Source organism: Equus przewalskii, chromosome 13 (genome assembly GCF_037783145.1).
Source record: "Equus przewalskii isolate Varuska chromosome 13, EquPr2, whole genome shotgun sequence".
Lineage (NCBI taxonomy): Eukaryota > Metazoa > Chordata > Mammalia > Perissodactyla > Equidae > Equus > Equus przewalskii.
In genome coordinates, this window is record NC_091843.1 from 20,949,620 (window position 1) to 20,963,823 (window position 14,204).

Sequence of the window (14,204 nt, forward strand, 5' to 3'; positions counted from 1 at the left end):
CTTTATAATTTAGAATTCTATACCTATATCTATAAGTGAGGGTAGAAGTGAAACATTTTCAGACATTCAAGATCTCAAAAACTTTCTCTCCCATAATTCCTTCCTGAGACAGCTCTTGGAGGATTTCCTCCACCAACATAAAGAAAGAGGCAGCCCTGGGATCAACAGAGAGAGAAAGGGAATCCCCAGGACAAGGATGAGGACACATCTCAGAGTTGTGGCCCGGCAGCAGGTCTAGAGACAAACCAGCTGGGATTGGAAAGAAGAAAAATGGGCTTCAGCAGCAAGGGCTTCAAGAAAAAATAATAGGATTCATAAAATAATGATTGTGATTGACTATTTTGTAAGAAACTTCACATTTTGTTGCTATGTTTGAGGTTTCCTTTTTGATAGGTTCATAGAAAACTAAATAAACAAAAAATAAGGCATTGTAAATTCTAGGAAAAACCAAAGTTGTATGAGAAATGCGCTGACATTAGACCATGTGACTCAGTGATGAACCACAGTTTCTTGATTATAATAATATAGAGTAGTTATTAATTTAAGCAAAAATTAATTAAACCAATAAACTAAATTCCCACTTTGGGAAGATGGGAAATGGGAACCGGGTGTGCTGGGAGGTGGAGATGAGAGAGCTGAATCGTTATCTCCCACAGTAGGAAATCAACAGAAAATGCCATAAATAGAAAAACCAAGAAACGGCCTCCTAAGCCTGTCACTTAGAAATAGCGAGATAAAAACCAGAAGAAATAGCTTAATGAGGTGAAAGACGTTTCTTATTTTGGGATTCAGGGAGGAGTGTGGTGGCACAGGTTACTACTCTTGCCTTGTTTTATTGTTGTTAAATGCCATGTAGAACTACTTTTCTTAAATTTTTTTTGCATATTTTACTAACAAAATAAAAATTATAAAACCTCTCAAAGTACAGTAAAGTAAGGACTAGAATAAAATGCAGCAAAATGTTACTGGTGGTTGTCTTCAGATGATTTTATGAGGCTGTGGGAAGGTGAGGGTAGCAGGGGGTTGGGAGGAGTGTTTTCTAAATTACTTCCTGTGCATATGTATCCCTTTTATTAAAGAAAGAACAGTGTACACACTTTTACCAAGTTGCATGTCCCCTCTGACTGTAAGTGTCACTTTAAATAGGTTTGAGAAGGATTTTCTCTCCTAGTGATGACGATGGGGATACTGTCTTCCTGGCTGACTATCAGCAATGGAAATGCCAGGTCACTGGACCACGCAGTGCGATGCCAAGTATGATTACAAATTGTCTCCTGCCTGAATTACACCCCTGAGCCTCAGTCCTTTAAAGTGCAGCTTGGAGATCTGCTAAAGAACATCTCTAACCCATTACATGTGTCTGACCCTTCACAGCTTTCACAGCTCATCTGCATCATTATCTCTGACAATTATTGCTTGATTCTCAACAATAACTCTGGGATGAAAGTGGGTAGAGATTATCAGCTCCATTTTACAGATAAGGAAGCTGAGACTGAGAGAGATGAGGTGACTTTAGGGCCCAGGGTAGGATGCAGGTCTCTGACTTCTAGGCTTCAGATGGTCATGAAAGAGGTAGCTGTCACTCACAACCTAGTGTGAAGGAATTTTTTCCCCCAAATAGAAATATCTTTTTGAAATTGAACAAACAAAAAAACAAATGAGAAGGTTATAAAGCAGGAAGTTAAGAGTCTTCTCTCTAGAAATTACTCCCGTTAATGGGTTGGTAAAAATGAAAATAAATACTTAAGTTCTTCAGATTTGAGCAAATATGTAAAAGTACATTAATTTCAGTGTAAACGGGATCACTTTACATGCTGTTCTTTATTTTTTTATTTCATTTTATTTTTTGGTGAGGAAGATTCGCCCTAACATCTGTTGCCAATCTTCCTCTTTTGCTTGAGGAAGATTGGCTGAGATAACATTCGTGCCAATTTCTATTTTGTATGTGGGATGCCTCCACAGCATGGCTGATGAGTGGAGCAGGTCTGCACCCAGGATCTAAACCTCTGAACTTGGGCCATGGAAGCAGAGTGCGCAGAAATTTAACCACTCAGCCACGGGGCCAGCCCCCTACATGCTGTTCTTTAACCTGTTTTTTTTAACTTAACAATATACTGTGCATATCTTTCCATGCAGCTACATCCATTTCAGAGGCTGCAGAGCATCAACAAATGACATAGCTGTACTGGGATTTATTTTACCTGGTGCCATATTAAAGAACATGTCAGTTGTTTCACACATTTTGGTGAAAACATATAAACAACACTGTGATAAATATCCCTGTACATACATCTCGGTACAGTTGGCTTATTTTCCTCGGATATATTCCCAGAACTTCTGAGTCAAAGGGAATGCACGATAAAAAAAATAGAATACATATGATCAGATTGCCCTCACAGAAAGCCTGTAAAATGCAGACTGGCCACCCAAAGTATCTGAGAAGGGCTATTTCCCACACTTCAACCAGCCAAAGGCACCACCGACCTTCTAAATCTTTACCATCCTGCCTGGTAAACACCACCTCTCCTTTTAGGTTTTATTCGTAGTTCTTTGAGCACTCAGCACTTTGCACACTTTTCTTATCTCTTTAGCCTTTTGTTTTTCTCTGCTTCTTCAGTCGGTTTCCTTTTGCTCATTTTTCTAACGGAGTGACCCCTTTCCCTCAGATTTTTAAGAACAGAATGAGTTTCTAATCATTTCTGACTAGTAACTTTTGACAGAGACGAATTCGGCGGGAGGACGGTGGACAGGGCAGTCCACGCACGCGAGGAGGACCAAGGCTGCCGTCTGGCTCAACCACTCCTGGAACCACCACAACCGAGAGTGAGCAGCCGCCGCTGGGGGCGGAGGAGACCCAGGGAGTCAGCACCCACCTCGACAAAGGCAAACTTCTCCTCGCTGGTGTAGTTGTAGCGCGTGGCTCGCTCGTACTCCTCTGCCGTGCCGGGGCAGTCCTTGTTGCAGAACTTGTCGGTGGGGTGAACCAGCTTCCAGGAGTACTGGGGAGAGTGGAAACAACCCAAATGCCCATCAGCAGATGAACAGATGCACAAAATGTGGTGTGCTCATGAGTGGAATATTATTCAGCCATAACAGGGAATGAAGCCCTGATTGGTATTACAACACAGATGGATCTTGAACACATACGAAGTGAAAGAAGCCAGACACGAAAGATCATATATTCCATGATTTACTTACAGGAAACATCCAAATAGGGAAACCTATAGGGACAGGAAGTAGATTGCTTAGGACTAGGGGGATAGGGAGTGGGAGAGGATCATACGGGGTTTCTCTTAGAGGTGACGAAAATGTTCTAAATTTGACTATGCTTGCACACCTCTGTGGATATACCAAAAACCAACAAATCGACATTTTAAATGGATGAATAGTATGGTATGTGAATCATATCTTAATACAGCTGTTAAAAAAAAAGTCCTGGGAGAGGCAGAGGCAGACAGATTCCAAGTGAACAGAGGTGAGTCCGGGGCGGGGGTGGGTGGGAGGCCCTCGGTCCAGGACACCTACCACCTCCATGACGTGGGCGCTCCACTTGGATAAAAGCTGCAGGCCCCGCAGGGCCAGGTCGAAGAGCTCGCGGTACTCCTCGTCCGACTTCTGGCTGTCCAGCCCGGAGCCTGTCACCACCTGGGGAACATCGGCTGTCACCCTCACTGTCTATGTGCCTGGCACTTTCATCCATTATTCCACTGATTCTCCCAAGAGCACTACGAGGCAGGTGCTATTGCTACACCCCCTTGACAGGTGAACTGAGGCTCAGACGGGTGCCTTCCTGAAGGCCACGTGGCTTGTCAATGGTTGAGGGTGCAAAGTGAGGTGGCGTGATGCCAGAGCCCCACTCACAGCCACCCCAGGATATCGCAGAGCAGCAGCTCTCCATATTTTCCGACTGCAATTTATAGTAGGAAGTAAATTTTATACAGTGACTCAGGAACATGTACCTACCCAGAGATATTAAATATAGACATGAAACATTTTTCCAGAAGCAATTTTACTCTTAATACATGGGATTTCCTCTGATTTTCTATTTTACTTCGTACAACAATGCTAATCACAAACCACTAAACTGATTTCACAACTCACTAACTAGACATGACTCACTGATTGAAAAGCACTGGTGAAGACAAACATCTATTTCAATGTGTAATATTCCACAGTGAAATATAATACGTATGTATGCATGGGCATATGCACGAACACACGTGTATATATGTGTGTATGTACACACACACATACATAGAGAGCCAGTCCTCACTATTTGTGGATTCCGTATTTGTGAATCTGCCTACTCCACTAAAATTTATTCATACCCTCAACATCACCACTCACAGCACTTTCTCGGTCATGTGCAGACGTGCACAGAGCTGCAAAAAAAAGAGCTGGTCACGTTCCCAGCTGAGGTTGAACAAAGCAATGCTGATTTCTTGTTTAAGCTCTGAACTGTAAACAAGTGTCCTTTTTGTGGTCTATTTAGTGCCACATTTTCCACATTTTGTACTTTTTACTGATGATTTCACTATTTAAAATGGCCCCAGTGCAGTGCTGAAGTTTGGCCTGGCATTCCTAACAGTAAGAGGGTTATGAAGTGCCTTATGCAGAAAATCGGTTTTAGATCAGCTTTGTCAGACATGAGTTATAGTGCCATTGGCTGTGAGTCAATGTTAATGAATCAACAATATGTATTACATAAGGTGTCTTTAAACAGAAAAGCACATGAAACAAGGTTACGTATTGATTGGTTGATGAAAATGTTGTAACCAGAGGCTCACAAGAACCTAATCCTGCATTTCCTCTAGGGAGAATGGTTCAGTATTTGCTAATTCAGAGTTTATGCCCACTTTATAGAACACAATTGCAGCAAATAACAAGAATCGTCTGTATACACACATGTATAAAGTGTATAATTTAAAAAATAACTTTGAGCCAGATTCATTCTTAGACCACACCAAAACTTGACAAGGAATGAAGGAGGCCCCTGCATTTAAATTATTCCCATAGCTTTAGCTCAATTGATTGGCACATATGGTTATGAAAGCCAAAGGTCTGGGCTTGATCCTGGTCCATGTCCACCAGGAGCCCTCCCAAGAACGTGGGTCACTGGTCCAACAAGCACACCACCTGCATTTGTCTGACTGTCTTCATTTCAAACATGTTGCCTGTTGATCAAAGATCTTTTCTGAGTTAGGATTTGGAAAACCGGACCACTCTGGCCACCAGCCACATGGTGGAACCAGTGAGCACACATGGGATAGTGAGTCACCCAGGACTGCCAGGGGATGAAGGCATTCAAATCAGGGGACCTGTGTTTGTTAAATCAACATGTATAGTTATTGGAAGGGTTTATGTGGGAACAGATCCAGAAGGCTATATAAACCCAAGTATTAATCATAGTTGGTTCCGGGTGGTAGGATTTCACGTGACTGATTTTCCCACCTTTTGCATATCTGTATTTTTTCTGAGGTTTGCGCATTGATCATGTCTCTGTACTCAGAAAAAGAAAATTTCAATGCTAGTAAAAATGCAATTAGTGGGATTACAGCAGATTTTTATGGCCTTCTTTTGCTCTTAATTGTTATTTTCTGGCTTATTACAACGATCATTTATTACTGTGTAGTTTTAAAATACTTAGATGGTGCCATGAGCATGAGTGTCGAGAGCTGTTTCTCTTGCCATCCAGAGTGGAGATGGTTGGATCATAAAGAGATAGAACAACGACTGGGCCATTGCTATCTGCTGGGCACAAGGCATGCTCCATGAATCATGGGTTTAATCCTCTCAATGAACCTTTCAGGATACTGTTATTACTCGCATTTTACAGATGAGGAAACTGATGCATAGAGATATTGAATAACTTGTGAAGGTCAGCAGAAGAACCAGAATGAAACCCAGTTCTGTCTGACTGTAAAATCCGTGCTCTTGGCCATTCTGCCCTCCTGCCTCTGACGGACATCCTCTCACTCCTGCTCTCCATTATCCCCTGTGAACATTTCCTTCTTGACTTCTCACCCTGGGCCCATGCAGGGCTCCACCCTGGCAGCCAGAGCGAGCTCACCTCACTGTTGCTGTAGCGAGCAAGTTCGGAGATGAAGCGGATGTGGTCATCCCGGATCTGAACCATCTGCTCGCAGATGTTGTACTGGGGGCTGATGCTGCTCTGGGTGCACGTCCACCTGGGCAGAAAATCATGAGGTCGGATGGGTCCTGGCCTTAGGTGCCTGGGCGGGACAGGCTCTTTCTACTCACTAGTTGCTCCTGGTGCGCAGCCAATGGGGAAAGCTTCCCTGGGTGGAACCAAGAGGCGTTCCAGCCACAGCAAGAGAGCCTGCTAGATCCCATGCCGTGGGGACTGCAGGCTGAATGGAATAGCCCTTCTTCCTTCCCTGAGACCCAACCCCAGGCTCTTCTAGCTATCCTGTGGCCACGGTACTTACCAGTTATATGAGCGAGGAGGGACTTGCAGCCTCTCTAGGGCTACAAAAGGCTGGAATCCAAGCAAACAAAAATCAAGGTGGGCGACCTCCCACAACCTATCTACTGACTCTGACAGCACTGATAGCCTGTGGTTGAAGCTGGCTTCGGAGGGGGCCTTTGGGGAAAAACCTAAAGGGACTGTGCCTGTTTTTCCACAGTGACCTGGCAACATGGAAGCACTCCATGTGGAGGGATGCCATGATCATTCTGAGAGGCACTGCTGGAACGTGTGCTCACACTCTCTCTCTCTGTACTCCTCCTCTTCCTCCTTCCTCTCCAATTCTTTTTTGAAAGATACCATTGGGAAAACCAATGGAAATGAATGAATGAAAACCTTCACTCTCCTTCCCCAAGAGAAAAACGACAGTACCCTTCACCCGCTTCCACCATCCCATGCCGGGTGACCCAGGAGACAGACTAAAAGCATGGGCACCAAACGAGGCAGATAAACGTTTTGGAAAGAATTTAATATTTCAAAAGAAGCCCCCAAATGGCCCTCATTAGGCTACACAGAGGGTGACGGACTTCGTCACACTTACACTTTGGTGTTACTCTGAGTTACTTGTGTGGGATGGGGACATGCTCACTGGAACCTCTGACCCCCGACCCTGGCCACATCACTATTCCCAACCAACATCAGGTGGTTGAGAATTGATGCAGGAAACATGAGCAGATGAGTTCAGCATTCTCGACTCCATGCTTTTCCCAGAAAACCTCCGCCCACTCTTGCAGTGGGCAGGTTTTAAAGAGACTAAACCACCTTTCCTTGGTGAAGGTCATTCACAGGTGCTCGAAGCTGGTGGAGTTCAAGGACACTCCATTTACGTATTTTTAAGGTGGTAACACCCTCAGCCCTGACTAAAGGACAGTCGGCCCCTCTGTACAGAAAGGCCAGAGTCACTCGGCTTTGGGAAGAGATGCAGGCAGAAGCAGCCTCCTTAACACCTCAAAGGTCAAAGGGATGGTCAAGGCTATAGCAGGATGTCCCCCAACTTCCCTGAGGCACTGACACACCAGATCTTAGCACAGATTACCTAGGACGGTGGTTTGTAAGATGACCTAAGGTGAGGCCATCAACCCACTTCACAGGTGGAACTGCAGGAACCACTCAGTGACATACTTACTGGCTGGACACAAAACCTGAGGGGAGGATCAGGGTGCCGAAGAGCGATGAAGCTGCCCTGCTCCACCTGACCTCGAGGGCCAGCCATTCCTCCCCCTTCTCGAGCAGAGGAGGACTCCAGCTGGCCACGGTGGGGCGTGGCTCCACGCTGGGACAGGAGGGGCGGGTGGCTGCGCTCTGAGCCCTTTTGAACCCCGGCAGCAAAGGGCGGATACAACCGGGCTCAGAGTGCCCTCCATGGCCCCCCTGCAGAGTTCCGATGGGATCCACTTGTCCAGGGCTCTGGGGAGGGAGGAGGGGCTGAAGTGGCCCCTCGCCCCCTGCCCGGGCTGGGCATCCTCACAGGAGCCGAGAGACATTACGGCAGGCACTCACTTGGACTTGTTCTCTTCATAGTGAGCACTGGTCTTAATGTATCTGGCCAGCTCTATCTGCATGTCGCCGAAAAGGGGCACCACCTGCAGCTGCTGCAAAGGAAGCAAACACAGGCGTGAGATGCTGAGGGAGGGAGGGGCCGGGGCTGCCTTGCACCAGGCCAGGCTGGCTTCCATGTGCCTCTGGGCCAATCCCTAGTTTCTGCTTCCCATGATGCTACCGTGGGACCCTGGGACCAAAAAGAGCCCCAGTCAGTGTACAGGTCCTCCCCTGCCTCCAACCAACCCTATGTTCTAGCAACTGAGCCCAGAGGGGCAAAGTGACTTGTCTAAGGTCACCCAGCGGGCAGAACAGATGAAGGATGAGGACCAGATGGCCTGCTCCTCAGGCAGGGTCCTTTCTGCTCCAATTTTCCTCTGGTTAGAGGACTCTTGCTGCTTCAAACATCGGACTAGGAGTGAGTACCCGGATGCGGATGGCAGGGTGTGGCCTTCCTGAGAAACTCCACAGTGTGAAGTAATTGGAGCCATATCACCTAACACGAGAGGGCAGACGACTCTCATCGGAAGGCCAGGTCAAGTGGAGGGGAGGCCGGGATTACCGTCTGCTGCTGATGCACTAGGCACTGTGCCAAGCGCTTCAAAACCAGGATTTTTAGGGTAGTGAAACTGTTCTGTACGATAGCATCAGGGTGGATACATGTTCTGCAGTTGTCAAAACACAAAGAATGTACACCAAGAGGGACCCTAATGTAAACTACAGACTTCGGGTGGTTATGATGTTATCAATGTGGGGTCCTCGATTTAACAATGTACCACTCCACTGGGGGATTTTAATAATGGGAGGGGCTGTGCATGAGGAGGGGCAGGGGGTATACGGGGAATCGCTGTACTTTCTGCTCGATTTCACTATGAACCTAAAACAGTTCTAAAAAACACTGCATTAAACAAAACAAGAAACAGTCCATACAATAACCCTGTGAGGTCAGTACTATTATGATCCCCATTTCACAGATGAACAAACTGAAGCTTAGGCAGCTTAAGGGATTTTTTCCTACAAAGTCAGAACAGTCAAGGAGCCAGCATTACAACCCAGGGCTCTGACTCACCTACGGAATCCTACCGAATCCTCCAGGGAACCCTACGAAGGAGACACTCTTAGCATTCATATTTTTTCAGGCTGGGGAACTCAGTTTCAGAGAGGTTTTGTAACTTTCTCAAAGTTATCCAGCTATTAAGAGGCAGAGCCAGCCTAAAACCCAGCCCGTGTGAGCGAGGTGGAGTTCCCCCACCCCACCACCATCTCATCCGCGCTGACTTCGGGCAGAGGCAGGTTTTCTAAGGGTCTCGTGAGACAAGCCCTGTTTTCATTCCGGGCAGCTCCAGAGATAAGTGAAAGTTCTAGCCTCGAAAAGAAACCAAGCTAAGCCACAGGATGCCTTCTGGTGACTTATTTCCCCTCGCTCTCGAATAGTCGGGGGACCCTGGCCCAGCCTGTATCCCCTCTACACCACACCGCCGAGGGGTTCTGCTCTGCATGGTAGGCCTGGCTTTTCCATGTCTGACCTGAGGCTCCACTCCCTGCCTGAAGTGCCCAACACTGGAACAAACTGACAACATGGAATTCAATTGCAAATAGGAAATCCCTTTGCGAAAACCTCAAAGGCTTAATCTATCCATGAGGTTTTATTTTTAAAGACTCGGGGCCAGAAGATCCCATCTCTGAGGCACTGGAATGGACAGAGCGTGTGATGGACGCTGATAAGGCATTCGGCCCAGAGGCAGGGGCAGCAGAGGGGGCCTCAGCTTTTCGCAAATGTGAATCCATTTAAAATCCAGTCTTTAACTCCTGCTTCTGTGACTTCTGATTTATATTAAAAATTAAAGCAGGCGCTGTCTTCTGGGATGCACTCCTTTCTTTAGAAGGCAAGGGATTTCAGGAATGGGAAAAAGCACTATGGGAAGAATCGTAAGGCCTCCTGGCTGAATTCCAGCTGAATCCTGAGGCTGGGAAGTGTCTGACTTTCGGAATCAGCCTTCTATCGTGTAGATTCCCCTGCTGAGGGCAGCTGGAGGCCCTGTCATTCTTTCTCCTCCTCCTCTCCTGGTCTTTAGAGCTACAGTGCAATCAACAGGCCCCACTGCTTGCTGGCTAATTTCATTCCTTTCCCCAGAGAGACCACCCCCGGGCGCCCTGCCTGGTCCCAGCTTCAGGCGCTGACCTTAAAGAACTTATCAATTTTGCTGAGGTTGATTCTCTTCTTGGCATCCAGTTTGTAAATGTTACTGACATTTCCATCCATCAGGTAGAGACCAAAACCCATTACCTGGAGCGAGAAGGGGCAAGCACAGAAGAAAGTCACATCCACTGGAAAAGTTACAAAATCAAAAACAGTAGGTCTGTGCATGTGGACATGCACACACCTTGTAGAGAGACATTCTTTCTTTCTTTCTTTTTGTGAGGAAGATTGGCCTTGAGCTAACATCTGTTGCCAATCTTCCTTTTTGCTTGAGGAAGATTGTCACTGAGCTAACATCTGTGCCAATCCTCCTCTATTTTACATGGGATGCCACCACAGTGTGGTTTGATGAGCAGGGCTAGGTCCGCACCCAGGATTCGAACCTGTGAACCCTGAGCTGCTGAAGCAAGGTGTGCAAACCTAACCGCTACACCACCAGGCCAGCCCCAAGACAGACGCATTCTGTTATAAAAACCCACGCATCTTCAAATAAAGGACACATAGGTCTCCTTTCAACAAGAAATTTGATTTCTGTTAAGAAATGCAGACAGCCCTTTAGTAAATTGTGACAGTGGCCACTACTTGAGTCCTTACTATGGGCCAGAGTCTGTGCTTAGGGCTTTTAACAGGCATTGTCCTTAATTCTCACAACAATCGTGAAGTTCTACACAATAACCTTATTCTATAGATGAAGAATTGGAGACGCAGAGAGGTTAGGCAGCATGCAAAGGTCACACAGCTAGTAATTTGCAGAGACGGATCTGAACCCGGACCCAAATGACAACAATGTTTATGAACTCAAGAGGCTTCTTGAGACAAACGAATGAATCTTGCTCATTGTTGCATCCCTGGGGTCTAGCAGTCACAGGCACTTGACGAAAACCTGCTAAATGTTGAATGAATGTGAAACATTCATCTCTTTCCCCAAGGAAACTATAAGAATGTAAAGATTCCTAAGGAGCCATTGGTGACTTCATTAAAAAAAGTAACAGTTTTACCTGACAATGCTCTACAAGCAGGCTGATAGGCCAACACTTGATATTCCAGCCCATTAACAGTTTTCTGAATGCTGGCTTGTTTTGCTCTTTCTGTCAAATGTACATACAGCAAGCCTGAAGGGGGTCTGAATAACCAGGCTACAAGCAGCTTCTCTTGGCTCACAGGTGCTGTGTGACTGTGGGTAAGTCACATAAGGGAGGGGATGAGAGGACTCTTAAGGTGGCTTCCCCCTTAGCTGCATTTTGTGGTTCTGCCAGAATTTTCCACTACGGGTGAATGGCGCCGCCTGGTGGCACCAGAGTTCACTAACACAAACTGCAGAGACCCGTGAAAAGCAAAACTGTTGGCGACCAGACTGAGAGAAGGAAGAAGGCTGGGAAGCTGAGATGTGGAAGGATTAAAGGCAGGTGAGAGAAAATGAGGGCCTGAGAATTTGATGGCAGCATCTAAGAGCGCTTAGTGGACTAGAATTAGCAACCTAGTTTGTAGAAGCAGCAGGTCTGAGCAGAGCTGCCATAACTGCCCAGGATAGCACTCGGCAAGAGGGGCCACCGGACTGTGGGCGACTTCTCTGGATCTCTGTGCAGAGGAAGCCAGAGCGAACAAGCCACAAAGCCGTCCTGTCCTGCAAACTTCTCGAGGTGCTATGGAAACCGTGACGAAGGGAACACCAACAGGGCTGGATTCTTAGAACAGCAAGAGTGACATGGAGGAGGAGGAAAAAGTGAACTACCAGGAGGACCTTGAAAGGTGAGGTTCTGGGGAAGAAAGAATCACAAGGGGCTAGGCAGCGTGTATAACGAACATGGAGAGGCTGCTTGTTTCCATGCTATTGCTTTCAGAGAAATCAGAAACAGCCTCAGCAGCTAACAATAGAAGAACAGCTACAGAAATGAAAGCTCATCCCTAGGACATTACTTACTGGCTGCATAATATTCCAAATACATTTACTAAATGGGATAAAAATTACAAACACACATAATCTATGTATATTGCATATGTTGAAAATATACAAGCTTAGAAAAATTAGAAGGAAATACGTCAACATGCTAAAAGTGTTATCTCTGGATGGAGAGATTGTGAGAGATTAAAATTTTTTGTGCCCTTCTGTATATTCCAAATTTTCTACAATAATAAATAATAATTTATATTAATAATTACAAGTTAATAACAAAATATTAATATACTATATGACAGTATATAATAAAAATATAATATATTAATGATAATATTAATAATAATAACTATTACCTGATAATTTAAAAATGAAACTTGTAAACTAATGAAACAAATGTGACCATTTTGGCAAAACAGAGCAAAAGCTGGAAGATTTTACCTTCCCTCTGAGTTGGCAATTTCCCCTCCAGGAACTCTGACCTGACAAGCGTATGTTCACAAAGACTGTGCTACAAGAGTGTTCAACGCAGTTTAGCAAACAAATATCCAATGACAGGGGATTTGTTCAATAACAATGTCCCCAGACAATGGAATCCTCGGCAGCCATTAAAAGTTACATTGCAGAAATATCCTTAATGACATACGGAAGGGTGCATATGACACATTAAAGGAAAAAAATCAGGTTACAAAACTATGTGCAGTAAGATCTGTATCAGTGTTTAAGTAAGAAAAAATAAATACTACATTTTAAAAAGGATTTTAAATAAGAAGGAAGTCAGAGGGCAAACCCAGGTCCTGGGTGTGTGACGGCGGGAGCTGTACCTTGAGGAGCATGTGCTTCTCACTGGGGGTCAGGTACATCTTGTTCTCGTAGTAATCCACGCAGATGTTGACGATGTCGGCCAGCAGCTCCTCATAGCCCGGGATCACTTCCAGTTGCTGATGGAGACACTGAACAGCAGCACCCCGCTCTGTTAGCCCCCTCCTGCATCCTCCTCACCCACACCAACGCAACACAGAAGGCCCACTGCTGGGCGGCGGTGGCAGCGCATGGCCCATTGACTGCCCCAGGTCGGGGGACCCTGCATCCTCTCCTAATGTCCCCACAGTGGTTGGTCACAGCTCCTGCACATCTGCATGGCATGGAACTCTCTCCACTTGGGGCCCTCCATTTTATTTGCTGACACTTCTGATGGTTAGTAAGTACTTTCTTGGGCTGAGCTGAAAAGCAGTTCAGCTTTACAGAAATAGGCCTGTAGTAATCTTGGCTTAGTTTTGAGGGTGCGGACTTAGCCATGAGGTCTCCTCAGACAATGGTGAGAAGATCCAGCCCAGTGGAGGAGAGCTGGGCTGGCAGGTGTCCCCCTCCTGGCAGGACACAGCAGTACAGAAACATTTCCCACAAAAGAAGGGTCTGAGGTCTCCACCTCAGGCCCTTTCTCTCCAAAGGGACAAACGGAGCCCATGCAGGGTATCCAGTGGAAGACACTCGCAAGGAGGTCTCCACAGGCAACATGAGGCTGTGTGCCCAGGAAAGCAACCTGGCGCCTCAACGCTGAGCAGCCTTCTGCACGTAACCAAGAGCAGGAGGGACCCCGTGAAGCCAGCAGCATCCCTGAGAGAGATCTGGGCCTGAAAACCCTTTGAAGACGGAGGGCCCTCTCAGTTTTGGCCTGGGTTCTGCTGACATTCTTGCTGGTGCCTGTTTAGGTTGAACTGCCGGATGAGCAAGACAGGTCATGGTTACGTCAGGCAGAGCGTGGGAGCCACAGCTGAGTGGGGGTGCCTTCGCAAAGCAGTGACAGTCATAATAGCTACATCTTCTTATGTCCTAACCATTTGTCAGGCTCTGCATGCTAAGAGCTTTTATTTATAGTATCTCCTTTATTTCTCACAACAGTCCTGTGAGCTGGATTCTCATTAATATTCTCAAAATAATGGCCCCATATTACTGATGAGGAAACTGAGGCTTAGACCTTGCCTGAGGTCTCACAGTGGATCAGTGGGGGTTGTAGGATTAGAAATCAAGACCATCTAACTCCAGAACCCATGCTCTCTCCAGCTCCACTGACGCAGGGCCAG

General features: G+C 46.3%; 1 protein-coding gene across 11 annotated transcripts in view; it reads right to left on the reverse strand.

The window, feature by feature from the left end:
* CYFIP2 (cytoplasmic FMR1 interacting protein 2) overlaps nucleotides 1-14,204 on the reverse strand; it is a 125,247-nt gene that overhangs the window by 77,996 nt on the left and 33,047 nt on the right. For 7 of the 11 annotated variants that reach the window (XM_008514973.2, XM_070570389.1, XM_070570395.1 and 4 more), the window contains 6 exons: nucleotides 12,945-13,073; nucleotides 10,209-10,313; nucleotides 7,988-8,079; nucleotides 6,071-6,188; nucleotides 3,526-3,645; nucleotides 2,874-2,999 (listed from right to left, as the gene is read on the reverse strand). In XM_008514973.2, the coding sequence (XP_008513195.1) occupies nucleotides 2,874-2,999; nucleotides 3,526-3,645; nucleotides 6,071-6,188; nucleotides 7,988-8,079; nucleotides 10,209-10,313; nucleotides 12,945-13,073 (690 nt within the window). The remainder of the gene's footprint in view (nucleotides 1-2,873; nucleotides 3,000-3,525; nucleotides 3,646-6,070; nucleotides 6,189-7,987; nucleotides 8,080-10,208; nucleotides 10,314-12,944; nucleotides 13,074-14,204) is intronic. The other 4 variants (XM_008515012.2, XM_070570393.1, XM_070570396.1 and 1 more) reach the window with 1 other exon arrangement.